Raw genomic sequence first — 22,615 nt, forward strand, 5'->3', positions numbered from 1 at the left:
AGAAAAAGAAACATGGTTAGAGGTGCAACAGAGCTCTTCAAAAGAAGAACTCTGATACCATCATGAGAGAGCTTCAAAGGAGGTTCTTAGTAGATTGTGCAGTGAATGATCTGTATGCATCGTGACAACCAGAAGCAAGACAAACTTACAAAGCAGAGAGAGAAAGACACTTGAGAGCTTTCTGTGAAATGTTATTATGAGTGAAAAAATCGATACAATAGGAAAACAAAAAATACATATATAGAGTAATAGAGCGACAAAAGAAAACACATGAGTATTCTAGAATAAAGGTTAGAGAGGAATATTAGAGGTATTGTGACAGTAATTACAAAAATAATTCAATTCAATTTAGAGAGGGCCAAACAAAATTAAAGCATAAATAAAAAGACTAATTAAAAAATAAACAAAGAAAAATAAAATCTAAACACACATTATAACAATAACAAGAAAATAAAATACATATATCAGATTGATTTGGATGCACAATTATTTTCTTATAGGATGGAAAACTCTTTTATATGAATCAAAATTCAGTAGCTCACATTGATATTCACATATATATATATATATATATATATATATATATATATATATATATATATATATTTATTGTTGTTTAAAATAAAAGATAGCTTAGCTATGTATAATGTGAAAATTTAGTCATAACCCTAAAACAATGTTAAGTTTCCAAAATTCAGTCATTTCAAATTAAAAAAATTCAAATATAAAAACCAAGTGCAGTTATTGAATAGTTTTTATCAAAGGCATAAATCTTTAATCACAAATGAATCAAAGCTTTTATATAAGTAAGAAAATAGATATTTATACTATAAGCTTATTGAAGTAATTAGTTGCATAATCCAACAAACTATCTAATAAGCAACCAGCATATAGTACAAATAAAATGCTAAATAATAGGTTCTATTTGTACAGACATAATAATAATTACAAAAACATTCAACAAAAGTCCAGTGTTACACAACATTCCTAATATAAGAATTAACTCAAAATTAGCTTGAAATATCCTTCCCTTCCTTTGACGCTTTTGAGCCATCTACCAGTTTCTATAAGAGAAAAAGAAAAGAAGTTAACTTGTTGATATAAAAGACTAGATTTTGCTTTCTTCTCACTTTCTTTCTAATTCAATTTTTAAATTATTTTTTTCCATTGTCTCTTTCTTCACTTCATTAAGTACAGGAAGTATTTTTAAGTATTGTGTAAATTATTCACACAGTATTATTTAAAAAAAGTATTAATATTTTTCGCCTTACATGGAAGACGAGATAAGAAAATTACACGTTTGCAAGAAGCATGTTTTTCAAATGATAAATTACAGCCTTGAGGAATGTAAAAAGACATAATTATTGAATGTCCCATACCATGTGCAGTCTCTGCGCCTTTCGTTTTAGCCGGCAAAATTTGACTTTCATCTGATGTGGTTGGCAATGATTGATTCTCCACAAGGTGTTGCAACTTGGCTGGTTTTGGTGTATAACTAGGACTTTATCCAAAACAGCCAACAAAGGAACATCCTTTGATTGATTATTATTCAATTTCATTAATGAATAATAATATAATATGTTTAAAAGATAACATTCAATCCTTCATGATTAGTTCTCTTAAACCATCACACGTTTATTATTTGTTTATAGGAATGTATGCATTTACTGTTCTGATAAGATAAACAGAAAGAAAATATTGAGCATAGCTCCAAAAAAAGGGATCATGAGAGAGAAGCATTATACTGATCCAGTTCAGTACCTATATATAGACCATACAGCTTTATTTGACTCTTTTCTGTGTTCAACAGTCTCTCTGTGAGCTGAAGGTAGTTAGCATAAAAAAGATTGAAGCAAGCACTCAAGAAGGAAGAAAAAGGTAATAGCTTGGCTTTCATTATTTTTCACAAACTCCCGTAATTCATAGCAATAAATTTAAATCTTTTTCTACTGTTTATGCTATCGTATCCTCTGTTATGATTGTTATCTTACCTGATCTTCTGCTACTTGATATCATTTTCAATTTTTCATTTTTGTTGGAATGTGAAAAATAAAGCTAAAGGGTTAAAAAAAATTCATTCTTTTTCTCTCTCTAACTTTCCTTTTGGTTTATTCCTCAATCTTTTCTTTCTCTCTCTTCATGTTGTATAATCATCTGTCAGATATTAATGCGTCCTGCAGATTCCTGTGGGTTGCAACTTGGGTTCTGGCTTTTTCAACTCCTGCTGTCCTATTTGTGGCAAAGCTATTGTTGGGATGGGACCAATTGTGACCCATCTATCTCTTTGTGGTATCTAAGGATAACCCTCATCAATGTCATTTATGATTTCCTAGTTCTGCCCTTAACAAATTCTTACCCAGTTAAGGGTTTTCTTTTAAATCTTAAATCTGATTCTTATCTTTTACACTTTTTTTCTTAATATCTGGATTATCTTTATATGCCTTTGTTGGGATAATTACTAATTTCATTTTATTTTTGAATAGGTTAAAATCATTTCTAAAATCAGAATAAAATGTTTTGAAATTTATATGTTTTTTCTTTTTCACCAAACTTGTAAAGAAACAAGGGACACCAAGCCCTTCACTGTCAGAAATATATAGGTTTTTACCTTTTTACTTGACTGGTAATTAAATCAGTTAAAATGGTGTGAAAGACAGACTTAGGTTGGTTAGTTAGAGTGTCAGAAGCCTGGGAATGCTGGTTGTACCTTTGGCCTACTATGTGTTTTAGGGGATTACTTACTAATCACTTTTAGCTCAGATTAAAAAAAAGAAGAAGCATAGCTATACCTCAAATGAAGGGAATCATCAGCTGTTTATTTTACTGTTCCGAGGTAAGTTGAATTGGGTTCAGAGTTCTTACTAGGGATTTTGATAAAAAATGTTGAGATTGGATTTGTTTAGCTGATTCTTGCATGGTTATATTGATAGCCAAGATGGAAATACAGACCTAAGCTCATTTGATAATCACTGTAATGTTCTTATAAATAACCCTTTGGTCTTTCTGAAACTTCTTCAACTTTAAAATTCTTAGTGTGTTTGTGTAACCGTTACATTATAATGAACTCAATTCAATCTCAATCGAACAAAAAGACTTACTTCTAGGTTTAGTGCATAGGAAAGTGAGACTTTTTGTTTGAAGACTCGGAAACGGTAATCCAGACAACCACTTAATGATGCAAGCTGGACCTTGATTTGGTCTTTAGGGTAGGCTTAAACTTAGAGTGATATAGCAAGAATAAAAAACAAAATATGAGGGTGTTGAATGTGTTCGTGAATGTGAGATTTACAACTGTTATAGTTACGGTGGTGGGAACTTATATTTCTGTGGTCCTGTGCTGTTAAAATTGTTCTTATAAGAAGAGATATGAATAATCTATTTTTCCTTTTTGCATATGGAATATAGTAATTTTAAGCCCTTATACACTTCTCGGTTTTTCTACTTTGTTTGTTTATGAAATGTCTCTTTCGTGTATTTGAAATCCAGAGCCCTAATTACCATCTCATTGACTAACTTCAGATCAATGTCCATATTTTCACTTCCCTTAAAATGCCAAGGATTGCATCTTTGTATTAATGATTATCAGACATTTCTCATGCCCTGACTGTACTTTGTTGCCTTTTCATTCATTAATAGGTAAACAATTCACAAGAGTCCAGTTTTTCAATTCTGAAGCAAAAATCACCATTGAAATTTTACATACCTCAGTGTTTGGGATTTAGTTGGTATTGAACTCTGGTCTGCTTCGTGGCATTTTCTGTCTCTGTTGATTCTACTTCAGGACTGAAACTTATTGCACATATCTGCTGCAATAATTTAGCATAAGATCAAAGTAATATTAAGGTTGTCTTCAAAGAGATAAACTAGATCCATTATTCCCAAGAAACAAACCAGTGTGTTTGTGATATTTAAGGTGTGGGTTTGACGTGGATTGTTGAACTGTTATATAAAAACCTTTTCTCTCGTTTTGAAACAAATCTCTATAGTTGATTTAAACAAGACTAGATGACTGCGGATGAAGTCGGAAGTAGCTCCGAGTGGAGCAAAGAACAGGATAAAGCATTTGAAAATGCCTTGGCAATTCATCCTGAAGATGCTTCCGACAGATGGGAGAAGATTGCGGCTGATGTACCAGGGAAAACCTTGGAAGAGATTAAGCACCACTACAAGCTCTTGGTTGAAGATATTAATCAGATTGAATCTGGTTGCGTACCTTTGCCATCTTATAATTATCCTTCAGAGGGCTCAGCAAGCCATGCTAGTGATGAAGGAGCTGGCAAGAAGGGAGGCAGTTCATGGAATAGTAACAACGAATCGAGTCATGGAAATAAGGCTTCAAGATCAGATCAGGAACGACGAAAGGGTATTGCATGGACAGAGGATGAACACAGGTTAGTTTCTCTTTGCTTATTCTAGTATAAGGCATGGTAAACAGCACGAGGCAGGTTGCTTATTGTTAATTTTGACGTTGTTTGAATTTGTTGTCTCAAGTTTGTTTTTTTTAACCATATACTTTTTAAGTACTCTGAACTTGAATCTGATTATATATTCAGTGATCCTTGTGTGCGTTAACTACTTATTTCTTCTGTCTGATCTTTATCAGCTTATTTTCCATTCAGTCTAAAATGTCATGACTTATTACTACTAATTGTTTAACAAGAATATCTTACTAAAACCATACTTCCTCGTCGATGGTTTTAGCCATCTGTCTGGATTGCACCACTGGTTTGTGTTTAAAACAGTATTTTAGCTTTGATTCTTCCAGAAATATCAGTTTGATCGTACTGTGGAAGAGACACTATTCTGACAGGAAGCTTACTTGTTACTTCTTTTGTTATCATGCCCCATGATTTAAAAAAAAATGCTCGTCTAGTTGTTTCTTATGTAGGTTAATGCAGTGGGGGCTAGCAACAAGTGATTATGTTAAATTGAGTATCTGGGGAATGAGATTTTAAAACTGAGATGGTTTTACACGTATTGTTGTGTTAATACATACTTTTATTCCTTAGAAGTGGCACCCGTGTTCCATTGGTTTTTGAGAGTTTGTTATTTGATGGATGGAATTCAATAGGCATGCTCTTCCAGAAAATAAATAAATAAAATATCACAAGCTAAGAACCAAATTGTATGTTAACTGCATTGGTATTTATAGTCTGGAGATGGTGACAAGATATTCAGATTAGATTTCTGTTTAGAGGAAGAGCAAGTCAAAATCATAGTTCAGCTATTGCTTGGCATGGATATTAAGTTGAAATTTTACTTATTTTTTTTATTGTATTAATGCTTCATTGGAGCAATAATAGTATCAAATTTTCAATTGATATACGTGATGATAGTTTCGGGATGTGTACATGAGAGTTATCATGGATATACGCAGTGAGAAGAACCGTTTAGATTATCAGTTAATCATAAAGTTTTTTGGTGAAGTTATGGATTTTTGAAATGAAAATATTTAAGTATAATGCAGTATTGTTAAAAGACAAACAGTCTCTTGCCTGAACCAAAAAACCATGCCCCAAAAGTGAAGTTGGCCATGTGGTGACTTCTTCAGTTGCGAACATGCCTTCGGGTTCATGATGTAAGTCACTGTTGTCAATGATACTCTAGATTACTTAAGGTGATTTCCCTTTGGAAAGGCCATTCTGCAGTAAAAAAATATTCATTTCTCCTACATTTGTTTTGAATTTATATCTGATGTAGTTTAATCCCGTCGGGTGTGAAGCATGCTAAGTTAACAGAGGTAACATGATGCTGCTATTGAATCAGCATCTTGGTTGTTGAATGGTTAAGCTAATCAAATTTATGTATCAGAAGCACACTCGTGGTGCTTATTCCAAAGTAGAACTAGAATGTAGTCCGTCCGAACTAACAGTAGTCTTAAGTTGTGGACTTACTAAAGATACAATATATAATTAAATAGTTAAACTTCTGATTTTGGTCCCCACAAGTTAATCAGTTATTTCATTTTTCAATTTTGTGTCTTTTGGTGATAGAAGTTGAGTTCCCTGTTTTTGCTTTCTTCTTTTAATACCTTTTATCGCTTTACATTTTGAAATCATGGACACAGTTTGTGAATGGGACTTGTGTTATAAATTTTCTCCTTTAGTCATACTTGTAGCTATATGACAGTTTATTTTTATAGTCAAAGTCATAGAACTTATGAATATAACACAATAAGACCTTGATATCAGAGTGATAATGTTTTAGAAGTTCTAGATACAAATGACTTAGATATGTTAAAATAATTTTTTCTAAAAAATCTTACAAGAATGTATAATATTTGTGAAGAGAAATTAATCATTTTTTTTTCAATAAATAGTTATATCAGAGGATGATGGTTCAAAAACACTTTTTATTATAGCAAAATTAGAGTATATTCTTTCCATAAATGAACATTTTTTCTAAAATATATATTTTTCATCACTAGTTGTCTTCAAAAGAAGTCTTGACTGTAGATAATTGTGTACTATAAATTTAGAATACAAGCCTTACGAATACAAAGGAGAGTACAGAGTCATGTTGAACCCAGATTTAATTTTAGTCCTATCAATCAATACATTTTTAAAAAAGAAAGTAAAACAACATATTAGAGACACTCCTAGGATATATATTAGAGAAAATTTGAATGGTTTCTGCGTAAAATGAATTTTTCTACATGATGTATGTCAATCAAAGACTCTTCTTCAATGTATATTATATAGCACCCCGAAAATATAGTTGTTGGCTCGTCTTTGTCTGAAACCTTCATGTAGAGAGAGGAATTCACCATGATGTAAATGTCATTTAATTTGTTTCACCAACTTAATTTCTTGATAAAATAAAACAATCTACTTATCTTGCTGAAGTTGGTTAAATATTCTACCCTGTATGGCTATGAGTTGTTGGAGTAGTTTTCTCTGACTTCTTTCACTTCACTACATAGGGTGTGCCTTTTTTATTGTACCTTGATCAAGTAGATGTATTTACTTTTGTGCGAAGATCCCATCAAGCTTTTAAACATGTTAAGAACATCATACAATGGACACTAGAAGACTAAAGCATCGTTTGATCAACAAATCTTTTTTCCAAATCCTTATACATGTTTAATTGTTTGTTACCATCAAAGTTAAGGGTCTATAACCATCTTTGGTCTAACAAGGATGAACTGATGGAGGAATGTACTAGAAGGAGTGGCGTGCATCGAATTGGAATGAATGGAGTTGCAGAAGCTAGGGGAAAAGAGGTTGAAGAATGGATAAGAGTGGCCAAACAATGCTTCTAAGGGCTCGCAAGGTTAAAGAAGGAAAGCACTCCTGTGGTGACTCTTGAAAGAAGAGAAGACACAAAATTTGCGTCAATTATCTACTATGTTCCAAAATGAAAATATAACGGAATGATGACCGTATTTATAGAGTTCTTGGGTGAGAATTTCAAGAGCATAATTGAATTTCCCATGTGCTCCTAGAAAACCAGTGCCACTCATGGATCTAGTCACATTTAATGTATGAAATGTGATGCAAGGTCCATGTGCGCCTAGTATTAGATCATGACCGGCCTAGGGCTTCTTCTAGGCTTGGATGAACCCAATTTAAACGCTATCAAAACCCCAATATCTATTTACAAGTCCAGTCCATGCAAGGCAACCCTAGACTCAAATACAAGGTCAAATAATCTAGTATATTTGGGGGGTGTTTCTTCCTACACCCCATCATAGGCTTTCGAAAATTTTTATGGAAGTTCCGGAAAGCAAAATCCGGTTGATGGGGTGAAAGAAAAAATTTGATGGAATGTAAGAATAAACATCCCTATTTGGCCCAAATACAATTCCAAATATCCTAGTCTACTTGGTCTAATTACAAGCTTAAAAAACTTAGACTAGTTTGCAAATTACGATTCCAGTTGTTCTTAGGTGAAAGCTTCCAGCACCCCTATCAAATTTCTCGCTCCACTCAATCAAAAGCTTCCGGAATATAAGAGAGAGGTGATTGCCTTGAGGAAAAAAATTTCCGGATTTGTTTCAATGTGTTCCGGAAATTGAAATCCTGAATGATAGGGTGCTGGGAGAAATTTGATAGGGTGCAAGAAGCAATAGCCTTATTGTTATTCTTTACAAATTTATAATCCACTAGAGATGGCCCATGTAAAGTGTTTTGGGCCCAGTAGAAGCCCAATCTTCATGTATTCATAGTCATGGTTCTAGTGCTTGGTCCCTTATTTATCATTTTTTCCATTTTCTTGTTTCTTGGTCAATGTGGAAGGATGGTTTCCCATCAACAACTATACTAAACTTTGGCAAACAAATGAACAAGGATTTGATAAGGTTGGATGAAGGATGTTCAAGTCTTCTGAAAGCATATTTGAGAACTTGCACATGTTTCTGATTTTAAAGAAACGAATAGGAATATTTTAAAGACATTTTCTCCTCATCACTATAGAGATATTAAGGATATTTTTATTCTAGTAATTTACTATTTACAACAAAAAATTGTCCACACCTTCTTTAACTTTTAACTTCATAAGAACATATTGATAGGTATTCCTGGAACATAGGCACCAAATTGTGCTTCTGCCATACCTCATATTTGAGGAAAATACGTTAAGGTTTAACACTTGTCAAGGTGATTTTAAGGAAGTAACAGCCCTGGATCAAGTCCGAGGCTTCTAAACTTGAAGCTTTTCCTGCTTCTTTTTTATTTTGCTTTTTGACTACATCTTGAATTTCTTCCTCCTTTTCAGATTGATCAACCCAAGATTGATTGATCAATTGAATATCGTTTTGTACAACTGTTGTCATGTTGGTTTCAGCACAATCCTTATCTTTTTTGCATAAGGGGTGGCATACTACCATAATCTGTGGTCTCAGAACCCTTAACACTGCTATTCTATCTGTTGTGTAATATAATCCTGTTGCTCTTCTTCTCAAATCCTTACTGTTGTACCAGTTTCTTTGCTAACTAAAATTATATTATTCAGATCCATAATATCCACTTGTGCATCTGAATTCCACTCTTCACGAAGATCATCTACTAAGTCTTGTACCTTATTCATATCAGTTTCCTGAATTGATTCTATTATGTCAACATTGAGAAACATTATCTCCTATAGAGGGACAACCAAGAAAAAAATCTGGGAGCCTTTCATAAATATTTTACAGAAAAAAGAAAGAAGCGAAACCTTCACTTTTTACCGTAAGTTGATCTCTCATCCTCAAGATTAACGTCGACCAAAATTCTTGCAGAATGGCCATATTTTTAATCGATAGCAGCTGCATCTATAGAAATATGCTCACCTACACCTGTTTCTAGAACATATATGGGATCCTTAACACACCCAATATTCTTGTGGAAGATTAAAATACGAAGCCAAACCTGAACTAGAGTTTCTGTGTCTAGTTTCCACAATGACGTCCTCAAGATTTCAGGGTTCATGTTCCGAGATTCAGCTGCAAGAACCCATCTCAAATCATCTGAAGTGTTAATTTAAATTCATAATAGCCTCTCCAGAGAGGAGTCATTTGCCAATCCTGCAATTCTGTCCATAGATCGTGTAGCTTAAGATGCAAGTTATACAGTTTTAATGCCTTTTTCCCTTTAGCCAAGAATGAATCTTCCATGTAAGTTGAGTTTGCACCTAGCCAACCCATCTCTCTATATGCTTCTTTTGATATGGTGATTGCTGAGGCATCTCTTTTAAGCATCTCTATAATTGTTTTTATGTACAGAATCTTTCTTGCTTTCAGTTTGATGTTTAGCCATGTAAATATGACTTTCAGTAATTATTAATCATAAAGATGAATCATATGACGGTCAATATCATATTAACCATAGAGCTACTAAAGATGGAGCTTACGGTACCAGTTCCTGTCATAATTTTCAAAGCAAAGTGTTAATTTTAGTCCATGTGAAGGGAATGAAGCTATCTTGAATTTTTAACGTACCAGATATCATTATAGAGTTTTTCTTGTGTTGGAAGTTAAAAACTAAGGATCTGGGTTGCATGTGGATTTGACAATTTTATGAACAATAATGTGCATTTCATTGGTACTTTCTCTTTTGGTATCTTGACATGCTTCCAATCACAATTTTCGTTTTTAACAATTACACACTGATTCGCTTGAACAGGTTATTTCTTCTTGGCTTGGAAAAATATGGAAAAGGTGACTGGCGAAGCATATCAAGGAACTTTGTAGTGACAAGAACACCTACACAAGTTGCAAGCCATGCCCAAAAGTACTTCATTCGGTTGAACTCGATGAATAAAGATAGAAGGCGATCCAGCATACATGATATCACCAGTGTCAACAATGGTGATGTTTCAGCACCTCAAGGACCAATTACTGGCCAAACAAATGGTTCTGCAGCAAACTCTGGAAAACCAACGAAACCAGCCCCTCCAACCCCAAGTGCTGCCCCAAGTGTAGGAATATATGCTGCTCCTACCATTGGACAACCTATAGGACCTCTTGTATCTGCAGTTGGCACCCCAGTGAACCTTCCTGCCTCGGCACACATGGCATACGGTCTTGGTGCCCCAGTTCCTGGGACAGTTGTTCCTGGAGCCCCAATGAACTTGGGTCCTGTGCCATACCCCATGCCACACACATCTGCTCATAGATGAAGGTCTGTTCAGAGGTCTAATGTACAAAAAAAGGCACAGAAGATGGCTTCTGAACATAATGTAAGGATTTGTTTGGATAAATTTCTCCTTTAAGTAGCTCTAGAAGGAAAAGAATGAGAAGGAAAAATGAAATATTATTTTCTTTGTCTAGAACTGTTCATGGAGAAGTTTATCCAAGTATGTCCTAATTCTTTTCCTATTCCATAAGTTGCTTATGTGCGAGTTTTATGTCCGATCAATTATTTCAAATAAGCGATACTTAGATAGAAGCATTAGAATGTGTCTGCATCGGTTGCCATGGATGGAATATCTGGCACCCTTGGAATACGACAGCATGAAAGTAAGGTTGTTTTGTAGACATTGAAATAGTTTTAGTTAGTCATATAAAGTGGTGCATGCTGTAGAGAAAGGTTCTGTGTCTTTGAATTAGTTTTTGTTGTATTTTGACATTGTTTCTGATTTTCAGTAGGATCTAAATTTCCCGTCTACCTTCACTTGTTAGCAGGTTAGTGCCATTACAACATTTAAGTGATGTACAAAAAGAATAGTTGTATTAATTATGTCTACTAAAGTCTAAGAGCACAAACGAAATTCTTTACTAGGAAGCACTTCCAATAAGCATGTAGGAAGCCTTCGTGGATAATGTTTTAAAACATTACAATAACATACGTAACATGAAATCCACCACGCTTTGGCCAAATAATTGACGTAGCAATTGCCACATAACTTATCTGGGAGTGTTCCATATGAAATGGAAAATCTACAACGAGGGCAATTTTGTTATTAAGCAACAGAGTAATAAAGACAGAAGAATGTGCCTTACAACTTACCAACCCCTTTTTATCAAATGGGACATGGCACATACATTGTTTCATAATCCAATTCTTCCCTTTAACCTTTATGCGTTTAGGATGTGGTCATCCACCTTTTGCAAGGTCTTGAGTACAAATTCGAATTCTTTGATGATGTTTGGTTCAGAAACATCTTGGCTAGCTTCCTCATGCTCCTAGGACCACTTCATATGGCTTTCAACTTCTCCCTTCAATTGTTTGAAGTAGAGAAGGAGGTCACATTCAATCACTATAAAATAATGTCTGGTTTTCATGAAGAAAGATCCATCTAAGTCGTTCACCATCTACTTTCATTGAGTTCAAGACTCGAATTTAGAAGTGGTCGAGCAAACCAACTGAGTACTTGATGAATCACTTAGATTTTGCATCAAACAAGATTTTGCATCATTAGACACATCAAACAAGATTTTGCAACTATTTTAGCATTAGAAATTAACCTACATCGTATTCATAGGAAGTAATGACGTCTAATCTCATTTTTAATTTCAAAATTCAGTTTGGTTAAGGTATAAGAAATGAGTGATTTTAAGTATAGAGGTTGTATTTGATGAAGTATATTTGATTCATATAAATTCTAAGGAGACAACATGGGAAGTGTCTAGAGAGTTAAAATGATTATGATAATGAGTAAATTTCTATTTCAAAGAACCGTTAGGTAAATATACGACGTCTATAGATGAGACACCTATTGTCTAGCACAAAAACACTTATTTGACCCTTAAACCATTGTGTGCAATTCTTAGAGGTAGCAATGACAATATAAGAGATGATTTTTTTGTGGTAGCATTTCTTATACGTTGGTCACAGTGAAGGAGGTAAAGTCTTCAAAACCAACAACTTTCCATACAAAAATTATTTGTCATGAGGGTGATAAGTAAATAATTGTCATGCATGAGGAGATTGAGTTTGTATAGAAGGATGATAGTTTGGGATCTAGTGAAGCTACGTATGAAAAAAGTATTATTGATTGCAAGTGAATCTTCAAGAAGATCACTTTTGAAGCATTCGATGGTAGAACATTTGATTAAGTGACTATATCAAAATATCAGGTTCAAGGCTTGATTGGTAGTCAAGGGTTATAACCAAAAGGTACAAATGAACTACAATAAGAATTTATCTCTAGTGATCAGGCACATGTTTATTAGAGTCTTGCTTGCTTTAGTAGCAATTCAAGACATGGACTTTGAACATCTTAAAAGACTTTAAAGTGACAAGAAATGTGTATGTAAATTAAAGAGATTATTATGATATCAAAACAACCTCTTAGTCATGTATAAGACATTTGATAAGTTTATCATCTCTTAAGGATACAACATAAGTCCTTATGCCATATGTTTATCATCAGAGGATGAAAATTGTTAGTTCATATATTTATTATTGCATATAGATGATATGTTGAACATATCGTAACAGGGCTAAGATGGGTTGGAGTCATTGCTTTGTAATGAATTTGGGATGAAAATTATGGACTCAATTGAGAAGATTTTTGGGACGAAGATCAAGAGGAATCAAGCCTAGAAGAAATTCTTTATGTGCTAGGGGTAGTACATTTAAAAGGTGGGATGTAATCTAAGGATCAAACACAAGCAAGTGGAGAACTCGACAAAAAGGTCGAGTACTATAAGTCAGTCGAGTAGCACGGATAAGTCAATAAGACATGTAGATAGCTCGGTCAGCTTTATGGGATGCGTAGATAGCTTAGAAAGCTTGGCAGAAAGTGAAGAGATCTCGAATAGCCCAAAAATGAACATGAAGAGCTCGATGGAGCATGTGAAAAGCTCAATTGAGCATGAGGTCAGATCGGTTAACTCAGTGAGGCATCTACATAGCTTGATTAAGTTGGTCGAGCAAGTGAACATCGCAGAAAGCTTAAAGGGAGCCTAAGTAGCTTGGTAGAGCATGTATATAGCTTGGATAAGTTGGTGGAGCAAGTGAGAAGCTCAAATAGCTTAGTGGTGCATTTGTATAGCTTAGATAGCTCAAACATGTACGAAGGTGAACTCGTTATCCAAAGGTTAGAGCTTGCAATAGGCATTTTAAAATAAAGAATTGACAAGGAAGTTAGAGATAATGTATTATAGGCAAGCTTAGAGAGAAGAAAGCAGGTTTTGCATTAATAGTGCCTGAAACTTGAACAAGAAGTGTTAAGTTTGTAAGAGTAGTTGCGTGCCGAGAAGGATCTTAGAGTTGCACTAGAGGTGTAAGATGAGAAGTGACGACTTGAAAATGATGATGATTTTGGTGTGAAGAAGGCATGGGCATTATGTTATCTCTTAAAAGAAGCTCAACTTATTGATAGGAACTCGGTTAATGAAAAATCGACCATAAAAATAGTAAAGAACCCAATTAGGGACAAGTTGGTCGAGGTTAAAAAGAATTCAATCAAAGAAAAAAACAAGAAAGTCACAATAAAATTAGAGTCATCATGAAGAAAGTGAAAAACCCAACTATTAGTGAAAAGAGCAAGTTTGGTGTGGGATGCACATGGCAAAGTCAACCATGGAGAAAACTCACCCATGAAGGAAAACCTTATGGTATGAAGAACATGAAGAGGGATTGAGTCTTGAAGAAACTCTTCATGGAAGGAAAGCTCATAAGTCAGCCACCACTAGTGCAGAGTTGGCCTTTAACGTCACCCAGTAGACGTCGGACCACTAAATAATCAACGTAAATTATTGACCGGTGGCATGTTGGTAAATAAGTTGGACACATAGACGTCTGTTAGGAGGGGCACCGGCGTCTATAAGAACATAACCCAAGGAAATGATAGTAAAAGGTCAAAGTTATAAATTTCAAAGCTAACAATTGTTAATATGGCACACTTGTCTTATTTCTTCTTACTTCTTTAATGGAGAGGGAGGTTTTGGTGGTTTAGAGGGGAAATAGTGCATTTTGAAGAGCTTTGGAAACTGGTATGGTTTCTAGGAATATCCCCTTTCTCTTCTTTAGGTCTCCATGTTCTTCAATTGTTCATCATCTCTCTTTGGGCTCTTCATGACAATGAAAAACTAAATCTGTTTTGTTGGGATTAGATGTAACTAATCAAACTCTCATGTAATTGGTGTTGTTTCTCTCTCTCTCTCTCTCTCTCTCTCTCTCTCTCTATATATATATATATATATATATATATATATATATATATATATATATATATATATATATATATATATATAGGGGTTTGCTAACGCGCGTACACTTGTTTTTCATTTGGTACATTTTAGCAATGTGTACCGGGTTTTAATAGACAAAAATACCCTTATATAACATAGATTCTAAGTTTTAAGGTTAAGGGTATTTTAATAATTTTCATTCTCCAAAAAAAAAAAGAAACCCCCAAACTCTTGTTCACCTCTTTCATTCCTCTCAACCCTTACTCTTTCATCTCTCGCCCAACATTTTCTCTGTCATCCTATGGTAGCCCCAACTGAAAAAAAATCAGAAACACTGGCAGTTAAATAATCTTATAGAAAATGATTTTATAATGAGTTTTTCATTTTATAATTTTTGTCTTATCTAATTTTATGCAATTTTCACAAACATAAAGGAATTGGTAATTGACTTGGAAAAAATCAGAAATACTCGCTTTTAAACAATTTCTTACAAAAAATGATTTTATAATGAGTTTTCATTTTATAATTTTTTTTCTTATCTAATTTTATCTAATTTTCACAAGCATAATGAAATCAAAGGAATTGGTAATTGACCTGGAAAAAAATCAGAAACACTCGTTGTTAAACAATTTCTTACAAAAAATGATTTTATAATGAGTTTTCATTTTATAATTTTTGTCGTATATAACTTTATCTAATTTTCACAAGCATAATGACATCCGAAGGAATTGGTAATTGGCTTGGAGGGTTTTTTTAGAGATGATTATTCAACATATGCAAATGATGAAATTAGAGACGTTAATGAAGATGGTGAAATTGAAGAGATCTTGAATGAACCTTTGCCTGAAGGTGAATATGTCAATGACTCAACTCTTTACAAAAGCAAATTGTTTAACGGCAAGTGTTTCTGATTTTTTCAATTGGGGCTACAGTAAGGATGACAGAGAAAATGTTGGAGTGTGAGATATGAAAGAGAAATGGTTGAGAGGAATGAGAAATGTGAGCAAGAGTTTGGGGGTTTCTTTTATTTTTTTTTAGTTTTGAGAATGAAAATTATTAAAATACCCTTAACCTTAAAACTTAGAATTCATGATATATAAGGGTATTTTTGTCTACTAAAATTCGGTACATATTGCTAAAATGTACCAACTGAAAAATAGGCGTAGGCATACGTGCGTTAGCAAACTCCATATATATATATTCGTCTTTCCGTTACTATTTTGTTTCTATGCTTAATGTTTGTTATGACTTCATCATTCATAGTTTAATATTTAATTCATATTGAAAAATATCTTTCGTAATATATAACTTAAGAAAAATATTTTACAAATTGTATTTATAAATGAAGTTTGACTTATTAATTGTCTTAAATATCTAGCAAATTTATTTAAGTATTCAAATAATTTACTTTTAATAAGAAAACTTAAACTTATTTTACTAAGAAATATGAGTAAATTTATGGGTAACTTTAGCATTAAATTATAAAAAAATAAATAATTATATGAATGAGAGTGAGATTCACTTAAATCTAACCCTAATAATAACATATTATATCATTCCTAATTTATTCCGCTATATTTGATAAATTCTAAGAACCTGTCTTATTTGTTTTCGTACAGTTTTAATTATATAAACATCAACATAATTTATGAAAATATTTATTTGTCTAATGGATTATAATTTATTGTCATGCACTACATAAGTTAAAAGAACGATAAATATATTTTAATTGTTATTGTACTTTATGTACTTATAATCAAACGTATCAAATTGTGTTAACAGCTATACAATATAACTAAATGAAATATAATTTGATTATTTAGCTAGCATAATTATTACTTTTGTCGAGTTGGAATTTTTTCATAATATGTTAATATTTTCACTTTTCATGTCTATATTCTCACCTCTCAATGTCAAAAAATTTACTTTCATAACATTTGAAATCAATATTTATACGATTTCATTCCACTTAAATACTTTCTTAAAAAGACTTCAAATTTAACTTTAAAAAAAAAACTTTGTTCTAGAATAAGGATTTATTTTATGTTAAATTATTTCACATGTCCTTTGAAATATTTAACAATTTTTTATTATTTTACATTTGAATCGTTTGAACTTATTTATATTTGAACTAATAATATTTAACAATTTTACCTATAGGTCATTATGTTCGATTGTTAAAAAATTAATCATAATAATCTAATTATTCTCTAAATCAATTATCATCACTTTTTACATTGTACTAATTATGAATATATATTCATGTTATCTTCTTACTTTTTCATGTAAAATATTTTATTTCTCCAAGTAAATATTTCTTTTTTAATTTCATAGATTCTAGATTCAATATTTTCAACCATACAAGTGTTAATTCAAACATTTTCTTCAATAATTACTTTAGGTTTCACATTAATTGTTGTAGTGAAATTAAAACTGAAGAATATAATTAAAATATATTAAAAGGGATTTGATAGTGTAATTAGAAAATAGTATTTTATTTGCAAATATTAATCTAACGTTTTTCAATGAAAAAAGCATTCATTGATATGAGTTAAAGTAGGGTTTCATTAATCCATTGAATTATAAACCAAGTTTTTTTTTTCACTTCTCATTTACAAGTATTTTTAGATTCCCTCTAAATCTTTAGATACATAAAAATTCTTTTTTTATTAAATCACTCCTAAATCAATAAATATTTATAAAACTAAATACAAAAAATCAATTTCAATCAACATAGAAAAATGATACTTTACAAACAAAATACAAAATAGTTCATGCTAACATTGAAAGGGTTTCATCCAATGTACATTTAAGAGTTTTTTTTTTATATTGTTGGTAATTGCTTTCTTGTTACTCTTTGCATCTTCTTTTGGTCAGAGTCTTTAGTCTTTTATTGGCTTCACAAAAAATAACGGTTGTAGGATTTGTATGATTTTGAACATGACTACATGCAACTTTATGTGTTTTACATTTCTGAAAGAGAGAGACTAAAATGTACATACAATTTTGCTTCATTTTGTATGATTTTTAATCTATCAAAATATCTTGTTTTGTTAAGACAATATTAATTATGTTACAATATTTAAAAAATAAAAGACAACATATATTCCAAGATTTACATGCATTAATTTTCCTTTTATGACTAGAACTCTCTAAATATGTCACTTCAACTATTAGAAGATATCCTGAATAGTGAGTTGTTTATATTAGATGTGTAAATAGGTTTTGACTGTTTTTGATACTGGTTTTCACAATAGCATTGAATCTGTGTTGTTATTAAGTTGAATCTTTTTTAAAAAGTTGGATAAATTGTGATAACCATTGTGACTCTTTAAGAATAAAAGTGATATGGTTAATTAAAAATCGATAATGGTCTTGATACATATTTCAATTAAGTACATAAGCCATTATACTATTAAAAATTTAATACTTTAATGTCATCAAAATTATTAGTGTGGTTGAGATGGAGTATGTAAACAAGAGTCATCCAGTTGCACTATACTATCTAGTTCTAACCAAAATTAGACAATTCACCATCATAATTAATTATTTGTAATAGAAAGTTAGATGAAGGAGTCCAATTAAAAATAAATATATTAAAGAACTCAATTAAAAAAAAACTGAAAGAACTAATTGAGTCAAATAGTTTAAAACCCACTCTCACCTAAATTTAAATAGTCGCCAACTATAATTTATAAAGTTAATAATATAAACTAATGAATTTGAAGATAAAATTATTTATTTATGACTCATACCAAATATGGATTTCATTTGGATACTGATTACAATAATTAATATATATATATATATATATATATATATATAATGTTTTTCTTTTTTTTTTGCAAGGTATTATAAAAGAAGTGTAGAGTAGAAGTTGGAAATGAATTTACAAATAAATGATTTATTTTGGAGTTTTTATGATGTAAAGGATCTCACAAAAGTGTAACTTTAAAAAATAAAATAAAAAAGAAAGGGAAAGCAACTTCTGACCCTGTTTTTTTTTCCTTTCCTTCATTTTCTTATCTCTTCTTCCTCCTCTTTCTTCTCCACGTCCCAAAGTAAGTCCTGTGAAACACAATTGAGGAAAATGGAGTGTGAGAAACCAGATCACTTAAACTAAGATCAAGTTCCTAGTTCCCTTTTGACCAAAAGAGAGAACTGAAAAGAAGAAAATATCATCTCTTTATTTTTCATTGCCTCACAAACTAATAAATGCTTGACTTTTAGAGAGCTTATTTCACACAAATGTGTTGCTTGCAAATATGATAGGTATTTTTTTCTTATCAAATATAGAGTACATATACTATATTTCAGAAGAAGAAAAATTCAGTTGGAAGCCGACATTAACAGATTAGGAGAGATATACTATTATTCATGAAGAAAATGAAAATCTAAGTCAATTGTTGATGATGATAGACATGAATAGTGAGAATGACGGTTACACCACACTAGAGAAATATTTGGGAGCAATATTTATGACGAAGACTGAAGAGAGCAACTGAAAAGGACCACCCAACCCCCCAATGTATTTTCAAGCTGTATAAACAAGTAAAACGTAAAATTGATGAAAATGGAGAATGAGGGTGTGGTTTCCATTTCCTTGTCAGAGCAAGCACCCCACCACCACTTCCCAACCAAAAGACAAGCAAACACTGTCTACTTTTCTTTTCTCAGCTTTCTCCTTTCCTTAAAGTACATCTCTCTCTCCTTTTGTTGTCTGCTCCACAAAATCTATGTTGTTGTAGGGTGTGTTATTCAGTATTCTTCTCATGTAATTCCACTTGCTCCATGCTTACTCCACTCATGATTCCTTACTATGAAAATACTTTTATATGGTAAAGGCTCCCTCAAATGCGTGCCAAGTACTATTCCAATGCGATTCACTTCATTCATGCATGGTTCTTCTTGAAGAAATCCACATGTTTCTCTGAGGGTGGCATGTCATGCACATAAGTTTTAAAGAACGGTTAAAGGTTGGATTTTCAGCCACAAGGTTAAGGTTTTTGGACACCCCACGTTCACATTTGCCACCTTTTTCTGCAATTTAAAACCTTGAACACAACATACAAGATAGGATCACCACCATGCCATTTGGTTTAGTCTCAGCATGGAACAAGCGTCGAAGAAGCAAATCTCAAGATCATTCAGACCCTTGTATTTCTTCTTCTTCTTCCTTTTGTTTAGTTTTTTGTATGTTGTCACTTGTGCTGAGCGTATCTTCTTGAAGCATCAAGTCGTAACAAATTACACATTCGCTCTCTTCACAGGGATTTATAAACCTGCAGAGTTTTGGCAGCTTGAAGATCATATACCACAACCAACAAAAAGGAGGCACAGATCATGTGTTTTCACACTCAAGGAGATGGAAGAGGCAACATGTTCATTCAATGATGATAATCTGCTTGGAAAAGGAGGATTTGGCAGGGTCTACAGAGGCAATTTGAAGTCAGGAGAGGTAATGACTTTCTGATAAAAGTTTATATGACAGAAAAGAGGTCATCTTATATGATTCTCAAAATTGTGTTGCTTGAGATGTAGCTTCTGTAAAGAAGACAGGCATATTTCTTATTATTTTTCTTCACAATACCATCATTGAATTCCAATAGCACATAGATTGAGTTATAGCAGCAGAGTAAAAAAATGACTTACGTTGTGACTTAGCTACAAAAAAATGCAGACTAATCACTTAAGTATTTTAATCTGAAGGTTGTAGCAATAAAAAAAATGGAGCTGCCAGCAATGAAAGCAGCAGAGGGGGAGCGTGAATTCCGTGTAGAGGTTGACATATTAAGCAGACTTGACCACCCAAATCTTGTTTCTTTGATAGGATACTGTGCTGATGGGAAGCACAGGTTCCTGGTTTATGAATATATGCATAATGGGAACCTGCAACATCATTTGAACGGTTAGTAATGTACCCCCAAATCCATGCTTTTGTGGAAATTTCCTACATCCATGTTCTGTTAATCAGTGCCTAATTTTAGGAATTGGAGAAAGAAAAATGGATTGGCCTGTGAGACTCAAAGTGGCACTAGGAGCTGCAAAAGGGCTTGCTTACCTTCATTCAAGTTCTTGTCTTGGAATTCCTATTGTTCATAGAGATTTCAAATCCACCAATGTTCTTTTAGACGCCAATTTTGAAGCAAAGGTATGAGTAAACTTCCAGCAATGACTTATTTTACATATAGCATAACATATGAAGCACTGAGGCAAAATGAACATACATCTTGTAGATATCTGATTTTGGGCTTGCCAAGCTGATGCCAGAAGGACAAGAGACACATGTGACAGTCAGAGTATTTGGTACCTTTGGTTATTTTGATCCAGAGTATACATCGGTATGTATATTTAAAGATAACAAGACTTATAAATTGGTTACAAATTGTTTAACCAGGACATATTTCTTAAAAACCATTCATCAAAAACTTATATAATTTTTATTATTTTACAACTCAAGTATTATTAAATGTTCAAGTGAAACTAACACATTGTTATGTTTTGGTGTGAGCAGACAGGAAAACTCACAGTACAAAGTGATGTGTATGCTTTTGGGGTTGTTCTTTTAGAGCTTCTCACAGGACGTCCAGCTTTAGATTTAAACCAGGGTCCAAATGATCAAAACCTAGTACTACAGGTACGCAACACAGTGGATAATGAAAAAACAAAACAAAAAACATAGACTTAAAAACTCTCCGTCGTTTTAATTTAAGTACATTTATTCATAGGTGAGGCACTTACTGAAAGAGAGAAAGAAGCTTCGTAAGGTGATAGATGCAGAGATGGCTCGAAATTCTTACACCATTGAGTCTATATTCATGTTTGCAAATCTGGCTTCACGATGTGTTCATGCGGAGAGTAATGAGAGACCTTCAATGGTAGATTGTGTCAAAGAAATCCAAATGATTATCCATACCAATTCAAAGGGCTTGGGAATGGTTAGGCATAGCTTCAGAATGGTCTAATCTAATCAAATCATATCATAAAGTTCTTCAATTCATGTTAAGAACTCAAATTAAAATGCGTTACGATCATTGATTAAGTATTGGCATGATTCTTAGTGACAATGCCTTTGGGTTACTTGGATGATCAATCCGTGGCTGACAACGTTAACATGAACGAACCACTTCACTTGAAAATCTTCTCTTGCATCCTATAACATCACTATTTTGTGTTTGGAATAGTTGGTTTTTTTATCAGTTCAAATGTATAAATCGATGATACATCAACCTTAGAATACCATTATTCGCTATAATGGAGAAACAACCACGTTACTCTCTAATTCAGTGGAATTAAATTTGCTCAGCAAATTCAATTACCTTATGTTTGTAAGTGAATTTACAATTTGTAACATATTCAAATACATTGAATTTGCATTACTCTGATTTTAAATTATTTCATTCAAATGTTTTATTTCAAATTACTTGACTTGGCCCTAATCCAATTAAGGCCAAGTCAAGTCAGGTTCATTTGAGACTGTTTGAGTCCAAATCGAGTTGAATATGTCCGAGAGACTTGAGTTCAGCCAAGTCAACCCAAGTCTAAATTGAGTTGAGTTAGTTTGGACCTAAATGAAGCCGAGTCAGGATGAGATCATGTTCAATTGAGTTGGACTAAGCTCATGTCAAGTCAAGTACAAACATATTAAGTTTGGCTAAGTCAAATTAGGCTAAGTCAAGTTAGATCTAGACATCGAATCACGACTATGTCAAAATGAGATGAATGAATTTCATGTGAAATTGAATCATTTTTATTTAAATCTATGTTAAGCCGAATTGACTCAAGCCTAGATTTTAGGCTAAGATGACCAAAATTTAAAATTTAGAATATGAAGAATTACAAATTTTTACTTTTAAGATAAAATTTTATTTTTACGTAATTACTTTAATAAAATTATAGAATTTCAATTTTATTTTAATTATCTCATCTAAAACACTCATTTTACTTCCAAAAATTTTAAATTTACTAAATAAATAAATTAATGTTTAAAATTATCTCATCGAAACATATTATTTGGAATTTATCCTAATTGCTCTAAGGTTTGAATTTGTTAACCAG

At 32.5% G+C, this 22,615-nt stretch overlaps 2 protein-coding genes across 5 annotated transcripts; both read left to right on the top strand.

The window, feature by feature from the left end:
- Positions 1-1,717: 1,717 nt before the first annotated feature.
- LOC108321462 (transcription factor SRM1) lies at positions 1,718-11,084 on the top strand. 4 transcript variants are annotated; one of them, XM_017553221.2, is made up of 3 exons: positions 1,718-1,878; positions 3,987-4,391; positions 10,101-11,084. In XM_017553221.2, the coding sequence occupies exons 2-3, from the start codon at positions 4,006-4,008 to the stop codon at positions 10,594-10,596; spliced, it is 882 nt and encodes a 293-aa protein (XP_017408710.1). In that variant the 5' UTR covers positions 1,718-1,878; positions 3,987-4,005; the 3' UTR covers positions 10,597-11,084. The 4 variants fall into 4 exon arrangements, with proteins under 4 accessions (XP_017408710.1, XP_017408708.1, XP_017408709.1 ...); XM_017553219.2 differs by having other exon boundaries at positions 1,721-1,878; positions 3,637-4,391; XM_017553220.2 differs by lacking the exon at positions 1,718-1,878 and adding an exon at positions 2,297-2,833 and having other exon boundaries at positions 3,637-4,391.
- Positions 11,085-19,147: 8,063 nt separating this feature from the next.
- Positions 19,148-21,893, top strand: LOC108321420 (probable serine/threonine-protein kinase PBL28). The gene is made up of 7 exons (XM_017553165.2): positions 19,148-19,714; positions 19,828-20,015; positions 20,267-20,465; positions 20,545-20,708; positions 20,794-20,898; positions 21,072-21,194; positions 21,286-21,893. The coding sequence occupies exons 1-7, from the start codon at positions 19,645-19,647 to the stop codon at positions 21,520-21,522; spliced, it is 1,086 nt and encodes a 361-aa protein (XP_017408654.1). The 5' UTR covers positions 19,148-19,644; the 3' UTR covers positions 21,523-21,893.
- Positions 21,894-22,615: the final 722 nt, after the last annotated feature.

The sequence above is a fragment of the Vigna angularis genome, chromosome 1, assembly GCF_016808095.1.
Source record: "Vigna angularis cultivar LongXiaoDou No.4 chromosome 1, ASM1680809v1, whole genome shotgun sequence".
NCBI classification, from domain to species: domain Eukaryota; kingdom Viridiplantae; phylum Streptophyta; class Magnoliopsida; order Fabales; family Fabaceae; genus Vigna; species Vigna angularis.

What these genes read in the sequence shown, in the direction of transcription:
- LOC108321462 (XM_017553221.2), top strand. Translation starts at nt 4,006, where the DNA reads ATGACTGCGGATGAAGTCGGAAGTAGCTCCGAGTGGAGCAAAGAACAG. An exon ending in TGGACAGAGGATGAACACAG is followed by an intron (nt 4,392 to 10,100) that starts GTTAGTTTCTCT and finishes TCGCTTGAACAG; the next exon opens with GTTATTTCTTCTTGGCTTGG.
- LOC108321420 (XM_017553165.2), top strand. Translation starts at nt 19,645, where the DNA reads ATGCCATTTGGTTTAGTCTCAGCATGGAACAAGCGTCGAAGAAGCAAA. An exon ending in TTGATCCAGAGTATACATCG is followed by an intron (nt 20,899 to 21,071) that starts GTATGTATATTT and finishes TGGTGTGAGCAG; the next exon opens with ACAGGAAAACTCACAGTACA. An exon ending in ATCAAAACCTAGTACTACAG is followed by an intron (nt 21,195 to 21,285) that starts GTACGCAACACA and finishes ATTTATTCATAG; the next exon opens with GTGAGGCACTTACTGAAAGA.